We start from the raw sequence: 17,899 nt of genomic DNA, 5'->3' as shown, positions 1-17,899 counted from the left end.
CTTTCCACCTTTTATGGGAAACCCATTTTGATCACTTACGGATTCTCGATTCTCGATTCACGCACGCAATGAGATATACCAAGATAATTTACTAAACGCTCAGGCGTAAAACGTTTTTTTTTTTCACTTTATGTGTATTTGTTTGTAAAAAAATAAATCAATATTTATTTTTGATTATTTTTTATTTGATTAATTTTTTTTTTACTCATTTGTCTATTTTTAAATTTGTCTATTTTCTGATTAAAATCAGAAAACTTAGGCGTACAAATAGCAAATATTTTTTTCAAATCTGTTTACAAAATTATTGGCATCAACATGAACATTCAGTTTGTTTTTTTCTAATCAAAAGATCATTTTAACTGGTTGTATCCGCTTAGGTAAGAGGCCAGCGGAAGTGCTTCTCTTAACGCCCTATCAAATTTAGCGTATTAGATAACTGCTCCAGCAGCTAATCGCAGGCCACGTTACAGTTTGTAAACACAGCTGCTATCTAGGTCAAGGTCAGTCAGGTGGTACAATACTCCCCTGTTCCAAATAACAAAAGTGTTGTGAGACTTTGACCAAAAGATGGCTGAAAATTGACCCGAGGAGGGCGAGATCAGCACGCGAAACATGTCGAGCCCTTTACCTGCCGTGAATCCCACCAAGAGGCAACAGAATATTCTTAAAAAAACGATCCAAGATTTAAAAGGTAAGCATGCAAAACGCAACTAACAAGATTCACTTTGCCCCCACTTTCCCGTGGCCGTTTGACAGCTGTTTGGAAACGGTTAGAACAAAACCTTATTTCACCACTCATCTCCCAAAATTTGCTCCTCACTTGAAAACTCTGGCAAAGTGTATGTTTTGATAGCAGGTATGTGGTGCTTACTTTTGACCTGTGGCCTTTATGATCGTACAACTACCTGTACAAACATGTACAGTACCCCAGTGTGATATAGAACTAGACGGCATGTGTCTTACATATACCTAAGTAAGACAAAGTAAGAGCAAAGCAAATCTCATGCATGAGAAAAACCCACATTCTTTATACACCCAGCATAATGCCTTGGCTATACCTAGCCTTGCCCTGATGTAGCCTCCTGCCCTGGCAGCCCATCATTCATCTCTGTAGTCTATCCCTTAAGAAAAAGTCCTAATAGGATGCTATAAAATCCTATAGGATTTAACAGAATATTAGACCAATTTTCTATAGGATCTTATATGACTTTTTCGTTGAGGATGGCCTGTCTCCTATTTGCTGTTTTGGTGTATTCACCTTTTTGTTTTGGAGCCTAAAACTAAAAGATAAAGGTAAAGTTTATGTGGAAGTGATTTCGGCTCTGAAGCTGTAATTCCCCCTTATCCCTTAACCCTATGAGCAAGTGACAGTTGTGGAATCTATACAATTTCTCATTGCAGAATGTATCCTGGAGCTGAAGAGTGACTTTCAGGACACGGGCTGTCCCATCACAGATGACTGTCAGACACTGCACAGGTTCTGTGCCAAGCTGGAGTACCTGCTGCAGGCTGAGCAGAAAGGTAAGTACCCCCCTCCCCCCGGGGACTGTTTACACCCAGGGGTCATTGTCAGGGACTGCTTACACCCAGGGGTCTGGGTCCAATCCCCCCCCCCCAAAAAAAAAATTATAATAATAAAAAGAAAGAAAGAAAAAAAACTTCATGTTTCAAGTTAGGCTTAACTTCAGACCAAATTGCTTGTGTACAGAGTACATACTTTAAGTTAAAATAATCATGATCAGTAGTAGTAGTCATCTGTGATAAGATAATTATTGGATGCCATTGTGGTTGTTGTTCTTATTGTTTCTTTAATTAAGTTATTATTATTATTATTATTATTATTATTATTATTATTATTATTATTATTATTCTCCAGCCAAGACCACTCTCCTAGGAGGAAAGAAGGACTATTGGAACTACTTCTGTGATTGTCTGGGATCAACCAAGGGTCTCAATGATGGCATCAAGTTTGTGAAATCACTCTCTGAGGTACAGTTGGCAGTTAACACTGACGAGGAAATTAGATTCATTGTTTGGGGTAAAATTTATATTTAGCGCTAGATGAAGGGGCCACACTGACAGGGCTTATGCTATTAAGTGTAATTTTGTTATTTTCTTTGATTTCAATTACGTACAAGACCTTCCCTCCTTGGTAAAGGATAATTTCTTAATTTAAAATCTTTGAGCGCATTCTCAACGAAGTACGCCAGGCTTTACAAAGCCGGTGACCTAAAAATGGCGGACGTACATGAAAGAAAAACCGCCTAATCTTTTAATAGTCTCTCCGCCTCTCACACGCCTCCCCACACGTCGTCCCTGCGGGGTACAGTAATTAAATCTCGGCTCCGAACATTTATATTTCCGTGAATATCTCTGGTGATATTATCTCCGTAGATAGTCGATTCATTGCTGCTCTACGGGCCAAATTATTCCTTTTTCGTCTCTGTTTTCAAAGATAATAAAACAGAAGAGCTTTTTTCCTTCGATCGCCCTCAGCCGCAATGCTTTCTTCACCACGAGTTTAACTGATGAGCATGCGCACTTAATATTTCTCAGGTAGCTTCCGCATGGCGAACGGAGACGCGATTTAATTACTGTACCCCGCAGGGACGACGTGTGGGGAGGCGGAGAGACTATTAAAAGATTAGGCGGTTTTTCTTTCATGTACGTCTGCCATTTTTAGGTCACTGGCTTTGTAAAGCCTGGCTTACTTTGTTGAGAATGCGCTCTTTGTCAGTAACCTTACCATTTTCAGCCATAGTCTAAGTTAGAGATTATATTATCACTTTCAATTATTTTTCAAAATTTGTACTAACATGTGTTTGATAAAGTAAGTGATATATTTTATCTCCACTGACTATATTTTGATATGATAATACACTGACATTATAACATTTCAGTTGAAGACCAATTTAGGCAAGGGGCGTGGGTTTATTAGGTTTGCTTTGGTACATCAAAGACTGGCAGACTCCATACAGCAGTGTGCTATGAATGGGAAGGTCACCAGGTGGGTTTTTTTAAAATCACAGGGTGGGTGCAATTAGGTCACAGGAAGGTGTAATTAGGTCACACGGTAGGTGTGGTAAATAAGAAGGTCACAAGGTGGGTTTTTTAAAATATTACAAGGGGGGCATAACTATATCACAAAGTGGGTGTGATCAAGAAATCACAATGTAAAGACCAACATTCAGTCAAAAGTTCTTTTATAAAATTGGCCACAGCGCAGTGGAAGTCTTAGAGAGAATTTTTCATGAATGAGAACTTTATACAGAAAAAAAAAAAGAATTCAGAATTTTGACATTTTTCCTTTGTCAACATTACACACTCCTCTTTGTAAGATGTACATGAAGAGATTTATTATACACTTGATTGATGAAATTATTGATGACGTAAAAATTGAATGGAAACTCATTTGCAGTTTTCTTCTTCTTCCAGTGACTGGTACTACGCAGGCTCAGTCTGGCTAATGCATGAATACTCTATGGAGGTGATAGCCAGCATGTATGACCTCAATGAAGTGCAGTTTGACCTTGCTCCCCATGGATACGACCTTGATGCAACGTGGCCGACATTTGCCAAGTTTGTGAAATTTCTTTTAGTTCTTTCTTTTAGTAATTTTTTATCCAAAAGAATATTTTCTGGAGCAATTGTTTCTGTCAATAAAATAATTTTGAACTATTTCTTAAACATTTATTAATAGAGTTCAAGAATTATTGAATTTTAAGAATAAGAATATCTGTATTGTCATTGTTTGTAAAAGATGTCTCAGACTTGTTCCAAAGTACCCTATCCCCCCAAAATAATAATAATAATGTGAAATGCGATATTGGCACTTACAAAAAATTTAGATTGGTTTAAGTACAAGTCTTAACTGTTAATAACAAAGTACAGTGACTTCTGACTACCACATACATCTGTTCTCTTCTAGGAAGACGTTTGGCTCGCCCAAGGGGTGGAACCCCCCTAGTAGAACCTCTAGTATGAACAGCCTCCTCAGCATACCCAATGTGAGTAGCCATTTATGAACTGCACTCTCCATATATTGTAGTATTTTTGATTTTTTTTACCGGACTTACAGAAATCGCAATTGAGATGATGTTGCAAAAGGGACTTTGAAAAAAAATTTGCTTCAAAAAGTATGAAAGTAATGTTACAGATTGAAATTTGAAATGTAGTGAGGTTTTATTTAATGAATTCAAGTAGTAATGTCCATGATGACATTAAGATATTCCATTTTCACTTATACAGGAAGGAGATGCATGATTTTCCACGTCTGTCTCCCTGTACTTAATTTAGAAGCATTCTACTCATACTTTTGTGTGTTTCATGCTATGTAGTACGTGTACCTGTAGCTGTGCCTTGTTTTCTAGGAGTCTCCCGGAGTGGTAGTAAAACTGAGTGAAGAAATTCCAGAATTAGAGATAGATTCCACTAACTGGGGTGGATGGCAAGAGCAGGTTGTCTTGCTTTCATAATATTCCATATACCTCATCCTGCATACCAGATAACATTCCCACCACCTTGGGTTCTTGCTGATGAGATTTTAAAACCTTTGGCTACATTTCAAGTTCCAGTACATGACCAAGTGCAAAAAGAGTTATGGAAATTATTATTTGCCATTGGTCACAAAACTAAGACTTTTTAGCAAGAATCCATCAGTGGAGTTTTATGCTCTCAGACCCATTCCTGCATGTTAAAATAGGAGGCATACCTACTCAGTGACACCTACCCGTATGACAAGCACTGAATTAACACCCATCAAGACATCTGAAACCAATTTTATTTGGATAATTTTTCCTGTAAAGTCAGCTTAAAATACAAGTCAGCTTTGTTGATGTGAAAATCAACATGTTTTGGCACTGCTTAAAATACCAGTGGCTTCTCCCTTGCTTTCACTAAGGTAAAGATCTCTCACTGGCACCCTTTTCAGGTGGCGCTCCCTGCCAGTGGCGCCCAGGGAAAGGTGCTCTATCTACACTTACCTAGGTCCACCTCTTCTGTTTTCCATTTTATTTATTCTCATGTCTCCTAGACTGCTGCCCACATGGTTGCTTTTCATTTTGTTTTCCTAACAATGGAGCAACTCTGATTGTGCAATAACACGGGCTTCTGTCTGTCACTGTTACCCAAGTTAGAAAGTGATCGAATTGCGATGTTCGTAATCATCATGCTCTTTTACGCTTTGTATGGTTTTGATAAAGAGGTTTTATGTTTCACTATGGATGTCTGAAGTCTGTTTTTCTCAAAGGTATGATATTCAGTGAAGTGTTATGTATTATCTGTTTAACTTGCATGCTTCGTGTGTCAATGTCTCTTTTCTTTCATTTCTATTTTCAGCTTTAAGTAGTAACCCGAGCCTTTAGAATATCTTCCTCATGCAAACTAAAAGCAATTTTGTATTGTTTGAATTGAAAAGAATTTTTTTACATGTTTTTTGTCATGTATCCCTCCTGTTAAAATGGCACAAATATTGGTGTAAAATGTCTTTATTCCTACAACCACAACCTACTGGCACTTTTTGGATGTGTTTCAGATTGAATTAATCCAATTAAAAGTTGCATTTTAAGTGTCCTTTGCACAGCAGAAATAACATGGTATTACACACGCACGAAAGTGTCTATGGTATGAAACGTCCTTGGTATGGGAAATTTAAAAAAAAAAAAAAAAAAAACTTCTAGATTGTCACTGAGGTGCAGTGATGTTGGTCAGTTACTTGTGATTCAGGGTCCCCACACCAGGTCTGTAGCCAGCATTTTCAAAAGGGAGGTTCTACTTCTGAAAAAGTGGACCTTTTATCATGAAACCTTCATGTACATGTACCTAGACAAAATTTTATCCACAGAGGACCTTTTCTTTAGCAAAAATTGGGGTTCTTTGGAACCCCTCCAACCCCCCCCCCCCCCCCCCCCCCAGGCAATGGGCCTGCACACACCTCTCTCCTGTAGGCTTGTTAATACATACCAGAAAGACCTACCCAGCGTATCTCAATATGGCCCTTGGTTTATTTTAGGAAACCCCAAAAAGTGAGGGTCCTCCCTTACTGACACCATCAGAATCGGAGGTAGAGCAGCTGCAGCTTGACCTGGATCGCGCAGCGACAATGAGGACTGATTTGTTGCTAAAAATAGAAGAGATGGAAGGAGTGAAGGAGAAATTAACCAAAACTGTAGAAGACAAGGAGGGGAAGATGGAGGAGCTGAGGGAGGCATGCGGGGCACTGGAAGTCAGGTATAGACCAATGGCAGAAGTGGGGATCAGAAATTGCTCTAAATTTCTAGACCATAATGTTAGGCTGCTTTGACTTGAAACAATTAGTTGTTCAATTAAACGGTATATCAAGTCTTTTTCATAAAACAAACATACAAAAAATGTAATGTATTAGACTACGTAATGGCCAGTCTTTTATTGTTAGTAGCTAGTGGATTATTGCAGACTTGAATATTTTGTCCTGTTGATGTCAAATTTCAGTAAAACAGAGAATTTTTTTAAATCAGGTGTGAGAAGCTGTCCAATGAGCTTCAGCTGAAGCAGGAGACATGGCATGAAAAAGAAGAGAACTTGAAACAAAGGATACTTGAACTGGAGACGTCTGTCTCAGAAAACAGTGAAAGTGGCAGACAACACAAGAAAGAGGCAGATTCTCTAGTTCAGAAACTAAAGGAACAGGAAACCGAACAATTTACAAAAATCCAGGAACTTGAAAAAACAAATTCTGATCTTCAATTAAAATTAAAAGGCCTTGCCCAAGATCTTCAAAGCAAGGAAAGTGAAAATCAAAAGCAAACTGAAACTGTAAAAAGTCTGGAAGTGAAAGTGACAACTTTAGGGGAAAATAACATGAGTTTAATGAAAAGAGTAGAGGAGTTGATCCATTTCAAGGACAATAATGCTTCCAATCAGCTGGAGTCTGCTAAGCATGTTCAGGAGTTGCTGGAAAAATTGACGGTGTCTGAGCAGACAACATCTGACCTGAAATCAACAGTCAGCGATCTGTTGCAAAAGACAAAAATCTTGGAAGAGGAAAAGGAGAGAGAGGCACAAAAATTCAATGAAAAATTACAAAGTTTGGAAGCTGAGAACAGGGAATTGCAGAGAGACTGCGAAACCCAGTTTGAGAAATTACAGTCAAAAGATTCCAGTCTGAAAGAAATAGTTCAGAGTGCAATGGAGAAGGAGGATATGGGGAAAGAAATGCTGCAGGCAGCTCAGAAAGAAAACTGTGATCTCGGCAAACAGATAGAGGACTTGAAGGAACTTGTCAGCAAAAAAGATTCTGTGGCAACAAGACTTCATACAGATGTTGGTCACCTTAAAGAAGAACTCAAGAAGGCTGAGGATAAAAGATTGCAAGATTTGAAGGAATTACAGGTATAATTCAAACTTTGTATCATGAGTATAGCAGGAGTAATATTGTAGCCGCACTGTCTTTAAATATTTGAAAGTTGTCATTAATATGAAGGATATAAGTTAAATACAATTTTTATTGAAAAGTAGACAACAGTTAAATAATGATTTCATATAGCTTAAGTGATAAAAATGAATTGCATTAATTTGATATATTTGCAGTATGGAAAATAATCAATATACTGTTGTGAAGACTAAACATATAATGTACCTTTTGTAATATCTAGAAGGAGATTACATTTTCCTTGGAGCAAAGAGATGAAGAAAAGGAAAAGGCAGAAAATCTTTTGTCTGAGCTTGAAGCCATGAAATTGAGCACAGAAAAGCAGCAGAAAGAATTCCAAGAAGCACTCTCAGCAAAGGAAAGCGAATTAGTTAATATGAAAGCTGACTTATCCAATCAGAAGGCATCTTTGGAACTACAAGTTACAGAGCTAAGAACGGTGGCTGAAGCAAAAGAAAAAGACAAAGAGCAGATTAAGAGTGACTATCAAAAACTTCTTGATGATGCAGAAAGTCATAAATTAAGCCTGGAAGCACAAGTTTCTCAAATGGAAAGTGAGTTGAAAATGGCAAAATCTACCCTGGTAGACACAGAAGGCAGACTTCAGATTGAGACAGAAAGCAAAGTGAACTTGGAACGCAGAGTTCAGGAGATCTTGGACGTTAGTCAGGAAGAATCTTCGAATGCATCTCAGATCCGTTATTTGTTGTCAGAGAGAGAAGAGGAAGTGAGAATGTTGACCTCCGACCTGTCTACTATTGGTCAGCTGGTCAGCAAAATGGAGGACACTGCTGCTAACTTAACTGATGAGGAAAAGGAGGATGGGAGGGTTAGTAAAAGAAATTAAAGTAAAACTGATTGTTCTAAGAAATGGATGGTATTTGCAAGACTTTTGCTTAGAAATATTGCTTCACTTTGTTTTAAATTGAAGTTAGAATTAAGATTTTAGAATGAAAATGTGATTTTAATGTGTGGTTTTTACATAAAGCCCATTTGGTAGTCTGTATTATTAATGAAGTTGACATGTACATCTCTTCAAATTCTTTTCCACCATTCATCTTTGCAGGAGACATCGGCTGTTTTTAGACAAATAAAAGAAAAAATTCAAGTGCAAAAGAAAAACAGGTGTGAATTACAAACTCAGATGGAAACGCTGCAAACTGACAAATCTGACCTAGAAATCAAGGTGAGCACTTTAAATGAAAAGAATTCCCAAACTGAACAAGAAAACAAGATGCTTCAGTTACAACTGGCAGATTTGCAGACACAGTTCAGTAAGCTACAGACGACAGAAGCTGACACAGCTTCCCGACTTGAAAAAGCCACTAGTGCTCTTCAGCTAAAGAAGGAACAAATGGCAAAACACCAGTCTGACTTGGATAGCGCTAAAGAAAACATCGAACACCTTACGGCTCAGCTAGGCAATGTGGAAAACATTCTGGAAGGAAAAGAAAAAACACTCTCAGATCTTATAATAGAGAAACAAATGCTGTCAGACAATTTTCAGAAAGTCACCTTGGATCTCCAGAACTCTGAAGAAGGAATGTCGGAATTACGAGTCAGAATCACAAGTTTAGAGGATGAGTTGTCCAACGCTACAGACCAGATCAACACCCTGGCCACCCTGAAGGAGGATCTCACCGATAAACACTCCAAGCTGCAAGAAGCTGTCGCCAAACTTTCCCAGGACAAAGGCAGATTATTGGAAGAGAAGCATGATCTGGAGACAGATTTGGAAACCTCGAAAAATGAGAAAGATTCATTGTTAAAAGATCTGGAAGAGATGAGGGGGCAGCTAAAGAATGCTTTGGAGGTCACAGTTGCTGGTTTACAAACTGAGCTGAAAGAGGCGTCAACGCTGAGGGAAGAAATAGAGGATAAGTGTTCTACTATGGCACGGGAGATTGAAGATTACAAGGAAAGGTTAAAAGAATCAGTTGAGTTGAGTAAGAAAATGAGGGAAGAGGAGCAGAGAAAGTTGGGAGCAAAGGACTTGATCATTGCAGAATTGAAAGAAAATATGTCAGCTCAAAGTGCCAGTTTGGATGCAAACATGACTCAACTCGATGCCCATGCCTCCGAAATCAATGATCTTAAAGCCTCGTCAGAACTGTCTCAGTCTCAGTTAGAATCTGTGACCAAGGAAAGAGATGTGTTGCGGTCAGAAAAGGAGTCCCTGAAAGATGAACTGGATACACTCAGTGCTGCATTCAGCAAGGTGAAGTTCGAACATCAAGTCGTAACAGAAGATGTTGTTCAGTTAAAAAAACAATTAGTAGAAACAGAGGCCCAGTTGAAAATAGGGTTAGGCAATGTCAAAGCATTGGAATCTACCAAAAACAGCCTGGAAGAAGAACTTGAACAGGTTCAAGGAGAACTTGAAGAATTACAAAAAAGTTATGACATAGTTTTGACTGAAAAACAACAAATTCAAGAAAATCTTACCTTGACTGAGAGAGACATACAGAGTCAGGTCAGTGATTTGATGGCCCTGAAAAATCAAAATGACGGAAAGTTACGGACATTGATGGAAGAACACGACAGGACGCAGCAGACTCTTCAGGCAATGAAGGAAGAAAAGTTGGCCGTGGAGTCAAAATTGGAGGAATTCCAGACCAAGGATTCAGAGAGTCAGGAGAGGGTTTTGAGCTTGTTGGCGGAAAGGGAACAGATGTCGAAACAAGTGGAAGACTTACAGAGAGAACACCAGGAAAATTCCGAGTCTGTTCTGAGCCAGATGGAGGAGGCTAAAGCTGAGATGCAGAAACAGTCGGAAGATTTTCAGGACCACATGACCAAGATGGAAGAGGAGTGGCAGAACCAGAGGAATGTTTTAGAGCAAGAAGTGTCTTCTTTGAAATTCCAAATGAGCGCAGAGCAACTGCAGTTTGAAACTGCCTTGAAAGTAAGTAATAGCCTTTGTTTTTGTGTTTCACACTTTCACAAAAATGCATAATCTGCATAGATGTAAGTTGATATATAACATTTACTGAAATGCACTTATGGTGCAAATGACACAGAATGTTTCATTATGATAATTAAGATTACGGATATTGCATTTTTCTGAGAACAAACAACTATCATATAAATATTTTGAACCAGAGATAATTTTAAATAGTTCTACTGAAAGAATTTCAGCGATGAAATTGATGATAATCTTCTCTGAACAAAATGTCCACCATCTTGATGTTATTTCTTTCAGAGCTACTCCAGCCAGCAGATGGACATAGCCAAGATGACAGATCAGATGTCAGAGCAGGAGACGCTGATACAGACGCTGGAGATGCACCTGCAGGACATTAAGAATGAGAGGGACCTGGAGAAGGAACAGAATTGGAGAGAGGTGGGGCTCTCAGGGATCCCTGGGTCGTGTGTGTGTGTGTGTGTGTGTGTGTGTGTGTGTGTGTGTGTGTGTGTGTGTGTGCTCACACGTGCACACTATTTCAAAAACAAGTGCTTTCATAAACATGCTCATACACACAAAATTACAAACAGACAGAACTGGAGAAAGGAGTGTCTTATAATTCTTTGGTCATATGCACACGTTTTAGTACACACATGCACACACGTACACACACACACTTTTAAACAAACACAGACCACTGTTTTCTGCCAAGCATTGAAATTTAAACTATTTTTCTGTTCATAGTGACCTGTCTTCTTTCAGTTAGAAGAGCTGAGACAAGGACTGTCAGAAAAAGGAGAGGAGTGTAAACTGATGAGTGATTCTTTGAGGAGGGTATGTCCTGAAATTGTTGTAATAAAAAAAGAAATTGTGTAAAGTCTACATGTACATATGTGAGTATATAAATGTATATGTGTGTGCACATATGATTGCATGTGTGTACATTGTAGATGTGTAAGTATTTTTATTGTACTGTTATCAGTTGAGATTGATGGAACTTATTCTTTCTCCACAGACCAATTCTTTGCTGGATGAGGAAAGGAACTTAGTGCTGAAATTGAAGGTATGCCATGTGCTTGATAATTTTGGCAAATAAATCATCTTTTTATGTGGCATATGGCTGAATTTCTATTCACACATTGCACAATTTGCCCTCAGATTGCAATGTGAAATACTTCACTTGTTTTTTTTTTTTTTATTTTGCAAATGAATCAGTTGAACAGAAAGCACTTTTGATTTCTTTATAGGACTTTAAAAAACCAGAATGATTTTTTATGTACGATTAAAAATAATGAAAAATACAACTGATACAATGTCCAATTAGTTTCATGTCTCTGTTGAAAATTTTCTCAGAATGAAGCCCAGAATGTGAAGAAGAGCAAAGATGCTGTGATAAAAGAAAAAGACAAAGAAATCCAACAGTTAAACATAGATATGGTGGAACTGAAGAAGAAGCTGATTAAATTGATAAAGTAAGTCTGGAGTAATGTCTGACACTGTCAGCTCTTAAGATCTCAAACACTGAATTAAATTAATAAATCGTGATATTTCAGTTTTTTGGCAAATTCATACACAGTTTGAAGTCGCTTTTTTTTTAGTTTGTATGATTTTTAAAAGCTATTTTAAGATATTTTTAATATTGACAAAAGTTCCGAATGTTTTAGAGGTAAAATCTGGGCATCATGGCTATACTATAAATATTTTGATTTTCAACATATGATTGACTCAACACTAATAGATTTAAGGAATGTCATAGTAGAGAAAAAAAGTTTCAATTTTATCACACTCCTTGTCATTATCTCCAATTTGAAAAAATGATACTGAAATGTTGACAAATGTGCTTAGTGAGACAAAGATCACAATTCATTTTCACTTCTCAAGTCAAGTGTCTCGGTAACCATCCCTGTCACCATCTCTCTGGAGAATGACAATGCAGTGTTCAGAAATGTGTTAGGTGAGACAAAACACGCAATTCTCTGTCACAACCTCTCTCTGTGTTCTCCAGGGAGAAAGACAACCTGTGGAAGAGGACAGACAAGCTGGAGTTCGAGCACAGAATGAAAGCCTCGGAGAAGTGGATGGATGACAGCACGGTGGCGCACTGCCTGGGCTGCAAGTCTCAGTTTTCGCTGATGCTGAGGAAACACCACTGTCGGCTGTGTGGGAGAATCTTCTGCTGGAAGTGTAGTGATAATTGGCTGGATACCCCTCACAGCAAGTACGGATATGATGTGTGTATGTGTGTGTGTGCATGTGTGTGTGTGCGTGTGTGTGTACATGCATGTGTGTGTGTGTGTGCTTGTGTGTGTGTGCTTGTGTGTGTGTGTGTGTGTGTGTGTGTGTGTATGTGTGTGTGTATGATGTCATATGGAATAGAATACTTGTAAATCTTCACCTTTGATTCCAATTCTCATGTGTTTTGTGATAAATCTTGTGAAATTGATTGTTCTTTGGCCTAAGGTGAAACTTTGATAAACATTGCCTAACTGGAATTACTGTGTAACTTAAACAAATTCTTTCATCCCAAAAATTAATTAAGAAATACGGACTATCTACTGTATACATTGCTACTCCAAATATTCAAACTATTTATCTATTCAGGCAGAAGGCCAGGGTGTGCAATGGCTGCTATATAGAGTACCAGGAGGTGAGGGACAAACATCAGAACACCTCACTGATAGAGGAAGAGAGTGACTCAGAGGTCGACCAGACGGAAGATTTCAGGAAAAGCCGCAGCAGAGAGCTAGATAATGGTGAGGGTTTGTTAGTCATTCGAAATCAGATTTGATATTTTTATCCCTGTTTCAGTCCAGCCTCCATCAGAACTTTGAAATTTTATCACTTGCTTCAGTATGTCTTTCTCTAGTTTGACTTTTCTTGAGGTGTTGCAAATAGATAACAAAATTTAAATTAGAGTGCAGGTAATTGATAATTTTGCATAACTGTTCAAGATGTGTTTGTACCAAGTAACATTATATGTATTTGATATATCATAATAATGTTTAAGATTTCATGATAACTGTGTGTAAAATGTTTCAGAATCCCCCACTCCACAAGAAAGCCCTCCTGTAGGGGGAGCTGTACAAGAAAGTCCTCAGACAAAGTCTTGTATAGAAAACGCATCCAATGTAATAGAAGAGGGACCAGGCAAAGGATCGTCTCCTTCACTGAAGGAAGAAGGTTTATCTACTAAATTTTATCATTATCATAATGATACGATTGTCAGTAAAATAGTATATAACAGTAACTATTTGAAGTTGAAAATGTTATTGCAACATTATTATTGAGATTAAAGCAAATTTTTTATACAACTTGTATTTATCTTAATTATGCATCAACACATAAACATAATTGTTAATTATTTTTATATTTGCACTAACAGGAGCGTCTCTAAAGCAACATCAGTCAATTTTCATGGAAAAAATATTAATGAAACAAAATGTTCAAGTGATAGAATAGGAAAAGTGTGAACTAGAATTCAGTCACAGCATAAATCTTACAGTACACACTATTGTCACTTTTGTTCAAAGATTTTCAAGTTTAACCTTGTTCCTTATAAAAAAAAATCCATCTGGATAGGTGAAGATAGATCAGCATTCTTTTGTCAGAATAAAACAACATGATTTTTTTTTATAAAGTGAATGGGATTGGATTTTAATCCAATATATATTTTAGAAAAATTAATGATACAAGAGAATATATTCTTCTCTCCTCTGTCTCCAGCAGCCATGATGTCTTCAGTACCAGAACCGGAAGCAAGTGGAGACAACCTCCGAAAAACGGTGACCTCTGCCCTGGGGAATGGGGACAGGAAACACGAGACTGTCAACGAAATAGATGACACCAAAGAGACGGGGTATGGAAGACGGGGAACGATTTGTGAATTTTGTCACAAGTTTGAAATTGACCATTCTTACTTCCTGTCTTTGAAATGAACTAATTTTTGTTTTATTACACTGGTTTTGGTACGTGATTCATAACTGTTGCTCCTTCCATTCAGATAACTGTAACAATATGACCAAGTAAACTGTGTTTGGGATATTTTGATTAAAAAAAAAAACCAAGGCCAAATTCTCCTAACTCTGGTGCACATATTTTGCTGTTATGTATGTTTCAACAATGTTATCAATTAATTTTTCTTGCTGCTCTTCATGTGATCAGTTTTCATAATTTTTCTAGAACTAAACAAAATGGCCACCCCTCCCCTCCAAAGGCGACTGAAATACCATGTGCCACAGCTGTTCACCATGATGAAACTTTTGAAGAGATTACAGATGAAGAAATTGCCAAATCCTTGTCAGAATCTGGAAAATTTCTGCACAGCCAAGAGGGGTGAGTAACTGCCAGGATGACTTGTTTTGTTGAAGCTACAAGCTGATCCAAAGCTTTCTTGTCACAAACTAAGACATATTTTTACTCCTGAGAAATTTTGATTTCCCCTCAGCCATCGTCCTCATATATCTTTGGTGAGTAAAAAAAATTCTGATGTTTCAGCATGTCTGTTACTATGTCTATAAATACAAATCTAAATACTGTAACAAACTATAGAAGCATAGTAAAACAGTATGGTTTGATGAATCAGTTTTTCATTGTCTTGTGCATGAAGATAAATTAAAAAAAATATATATTTATGTTTTGACCCTTCTCATAGGGATTTAATTACACCACTGACTGTTGCTGTATGTAGATTACATGTAGGATTATCATGCCTCATAGGTAGGAAAACATTGATTAGTCTTTTTAGAAATTATTTCTTATTTTTTATCAACGATGCATTGCTTGTATTTGTGGTAATTATTTATAAACACTTAAATCTCTCTCTCGCTCTGTGTTCAGACTGACGAGCAGTTTCACGTTGTCCGCAGAGGAGATAGAGAACGGTCAGGGACTGGTACCTGATGACCTCTGGGTGAAAGCTGGACAGTCCTTTGCTGTGCCTGTCTTGATTGAAGAGCCAGGAATTATCCTCTGCTGGGAGTTTACTACGGATCCTAAGGTATCTTGAGTGACAACAGAATCATAATTTATGTGTTGAAATTTTTTAATGTGTGTGTGTGTGTGTGTGTGTGTGTGTGTGTGTGTGTGTGTGAGAGAGAGAGAGAGAGAGGCAGGGGAATGGAGGTGGGTAGAGGATGGTATCTTTTTCTGATTCAGATTCATTAAGGATCCTTGAAGATAGTTATTTTGATAGAAAAAAGAAAATGTGTATTTGTTTTGTGTGTGTGTGTGTTTGTGTGTGTTTTTGGAGGAAGGGTGCTTTAAGATATTGAAATTTTCTTTGCTATGGATATCTGTATCTTTATGATCATTATAATAATTATATGACATTAATTTTCAATAATTTTAAAATATTTATGTCCAAAATAAGGAAAAAGACTGTATGCTATAGTATCTATTTAAAAACATTCAATTTATCAAGAATCTAAATAATATACTTTTCAGAAGGAATGAAAAAGTACAATATCTGTTTATCATCACTATTTCAGAACATTCATTTTGCCGTGACGTACAGGACCAGTGAGGAGACAGCCCCGGAGACTCTGATCCCGACCACGAAGGTGAACTCGCATAAGAAACCAGTCACTGGGGAGCTACAGGCACGCCAGGCGGGGCTGTATACACTGATCTTTGACAACACTGGGTCCAGGTAATAATAATAATAATAATAACCCCTAATGATTTTTAACAACAAAGGGCCAGGTTAATTTTCCATATTTATCTAGTAATCGTCTGTCGTCTGGACATTGGAGCGTTGTTTTTATACCCCCTGGACCCCCCTGCAGAATGCCTTGCAGAATATGTATATTTCAAAGATTTCAGTAATTGGGTAATATTAAATTGTACAATGATTGATATTAATTGGTTCTAATAGGGTCAAAGCTATAGATAAATGCTGTGACAGAATTATATATTTTTTGTTCCAGGTTCACCTCAAAGAAATTAAGCTACCACTTGGAGATTAGAAGGGATAGTTGAGATTACTGATGACCATGTTGGGAGCAGGTGCCCTGTGAGGCATGCCCCCCCCCCCAAGCTTGCGCAGTTTTCCCATTTTATCCCCTCATCCAAAAAGAAATTAGAGTAGATCAAAACATATGGTGCAATGTTTGCCTTCCCTGTGCCTATGTGTAATAGTCTCCCTTAACTGGCATATGTATGCGAGGATGCTAAGCCAAGTATGGCAAAAAAAAGTTATTGTGCGCACCCCCCCCCCCTCGCATCAGATAATGGGAAATCTCAGCTGTTTCAAGGGGCGATATGGAAAGACAATGTTCCTTGAATGCCCCCCTCCCCTCCCCCCCCCATCATCCCTCTCCATTAAGAATTCCATAGCTTACAGATATTAAAAAGCAAATAGTTGTACTTACTCATCTTTCGATCTCATATTTTTATATAGCAGTGAATAGGCCTTTATTTATAATTTTTTTCTCTAACTGTGCCATGTTGTTTTTTTTTTCTGAAATGTTATGTCCAAATTTTATCTCAGAATTTTGGCTGAAATCCTATTATCTGTGGTAAAAAGCAAGCTTAGGGTAAATGTATGGATATTTATTACAGGCCAATATTGTGACTACCTCCAGTCCATGTACAATGTTTCTCAGCTTGCTGCTCTATTCTGATTATGGTGGAAATACTTCTCTATAAACTGTTATTCTTGTAGGTAGGAAATATGCTCAGTTGTCTGAACTTTATCTTATGGAAATGTTAAATATTGGGTTGTGGATAACTTAATATTAAAAAATTTAGATATTTTGGGGGTAAATTAAAAACCACTAAATAAGTTATTTACAAGGGCTTATTCTGAAGAAAGATAAGCACCATAAAAACTAAAAAAAAAATATTATAAAACAACGTTTAGATTTGATTCAGGACACAGAACTTTTACCCTTGTTTTAATATCAGTATTTGTATTTGAAAATCCAGTGCACCTTAGTTTCCATACATAATTTAATAAGTGAACCAATGACAAGTTTTTTTTTTCATCTGGTCTGGTAAGTTACTGTACAAATAAAATATTTAAAACAATTTGGATCCTAGAAACTTGAAATTACTAGCTTGTTTTAAAATACTGTATGTTTATGTGCCAGTCAGATCACTTGGAGCAATGGTGCCACTATGCTTTTATGTCAACTTGATTTATTAATTTATATAAATGTTTTAGGATTCATTTATGAAGACTTAGTAAAAATCATTTAAATTGACTTAATAATTATATTATTAAATATGTTTTGTATAGTTTAATTTTAGCATTTAATTTATCAACTTTGTGATATAAAAAGAACATCTTCAGAATAAAGCCTTTTTGGAAGGAGAAATATGACATTTGTAGTATCAAATTTTAACTCGCATCTATGTTTCTAATTAAAAATAAATTGTACAAAAAATCATGCTGCCATCATTATAATAAGTTCACTTCTATCTCTGTCACAAAGTTACATAATTGTGTTGTACAAATGTTATTGCTTCATGTTAAATTAATAAACTTGTTATTTTTAATTTTACAGTGTCTTTCATTTATCTATTGGTATGCAGATTAAAAGGAAACATTTCAAGATTTTACAGATTTATTTGCACCAACAAAAGCA

At 37.1% G+C, this 17,899-nt stretch overlaps 1 protein-coding gene across 3 annotated transcripts; it reads left to right on the top strand.

Annotated features, from left to right (window-relative positions):
• Nucleotides 1-477: 477 nt before the first annotated feature.
• LOC147760872 (uncharacterized) lies at nt 478-17,812 on the top strand. 3 transcript variants are annotated; one of them, XM_087017739.1, is made up of 23 exons: nt 478-691; nt 1,402-1,521; nt 1,877-1,989; nt 2,901-3,007; nt 3,436-3,579; nt 3,929-4,007; nt 4,371-4,457; nt 6,011-6,228; nt 6,495-7,368; nt 7,632-8,237; nt 8,475-10,313; nt 10,611-10,751; nt 11,076-11,147; nt 11,329-11,376; nt 11,667-11,785; nt 12,319-12,531; nt 12,915-13,066; nt 13,353-13,493; nt 14,040-14,169; nt 14,493-14,645; nt 15,150-15,309; nt 15,800-15,960; nt 16,238-17,812. In XM_087017739.1, the coding sequence occupies exons 1-23, from the start codon at nt 613-615 to the stop codon at nt 16,287-16,289; spliced, it is 5,808 nt and encodes a 1,935-aa protein (XP_086873865.1). In that variant the 5' UTR covers nt 478-612; the 3' UTR covers nt 16,290-17,812. The 3 variants fall into 3 exon arrangements, with proteins under 3 accessions (XP_086873865.1, XP_086873864.1, XP_086873867.1); XM_087017738.1 differs by having other exon boundaries at nt 479-691; nt 14,037-14,169; XM_087017741.1 differs by lacking the exon at nt 4,371-4,457 and having other exon boundaries at nt 479-691; nt 14,037-14,169.
• The last annotated feature ends 87 nt before the right edge of the window (nt 17,813-17,899 follow it).

This window comes from Lingula anatina, chromosome 7 (genome assembly GCF_051362555.1).
Source record: "Lingula anatina isolate TDL-2025a chromosome 7, LinAna3.0, whole genome shotgun sequence".
Classification (NCBI taxonomy): Eukaryota; Metazoa; Brachiopoda; class Lingulata; order Lingulida; family Lingulidae; genus Lingula; species Lingula anatina.
The sequence above is the reverse complement of the archived record's forward strand: the minus strand, read 5'-3'. Positions and strand labels throughout refer to the sequence as shown.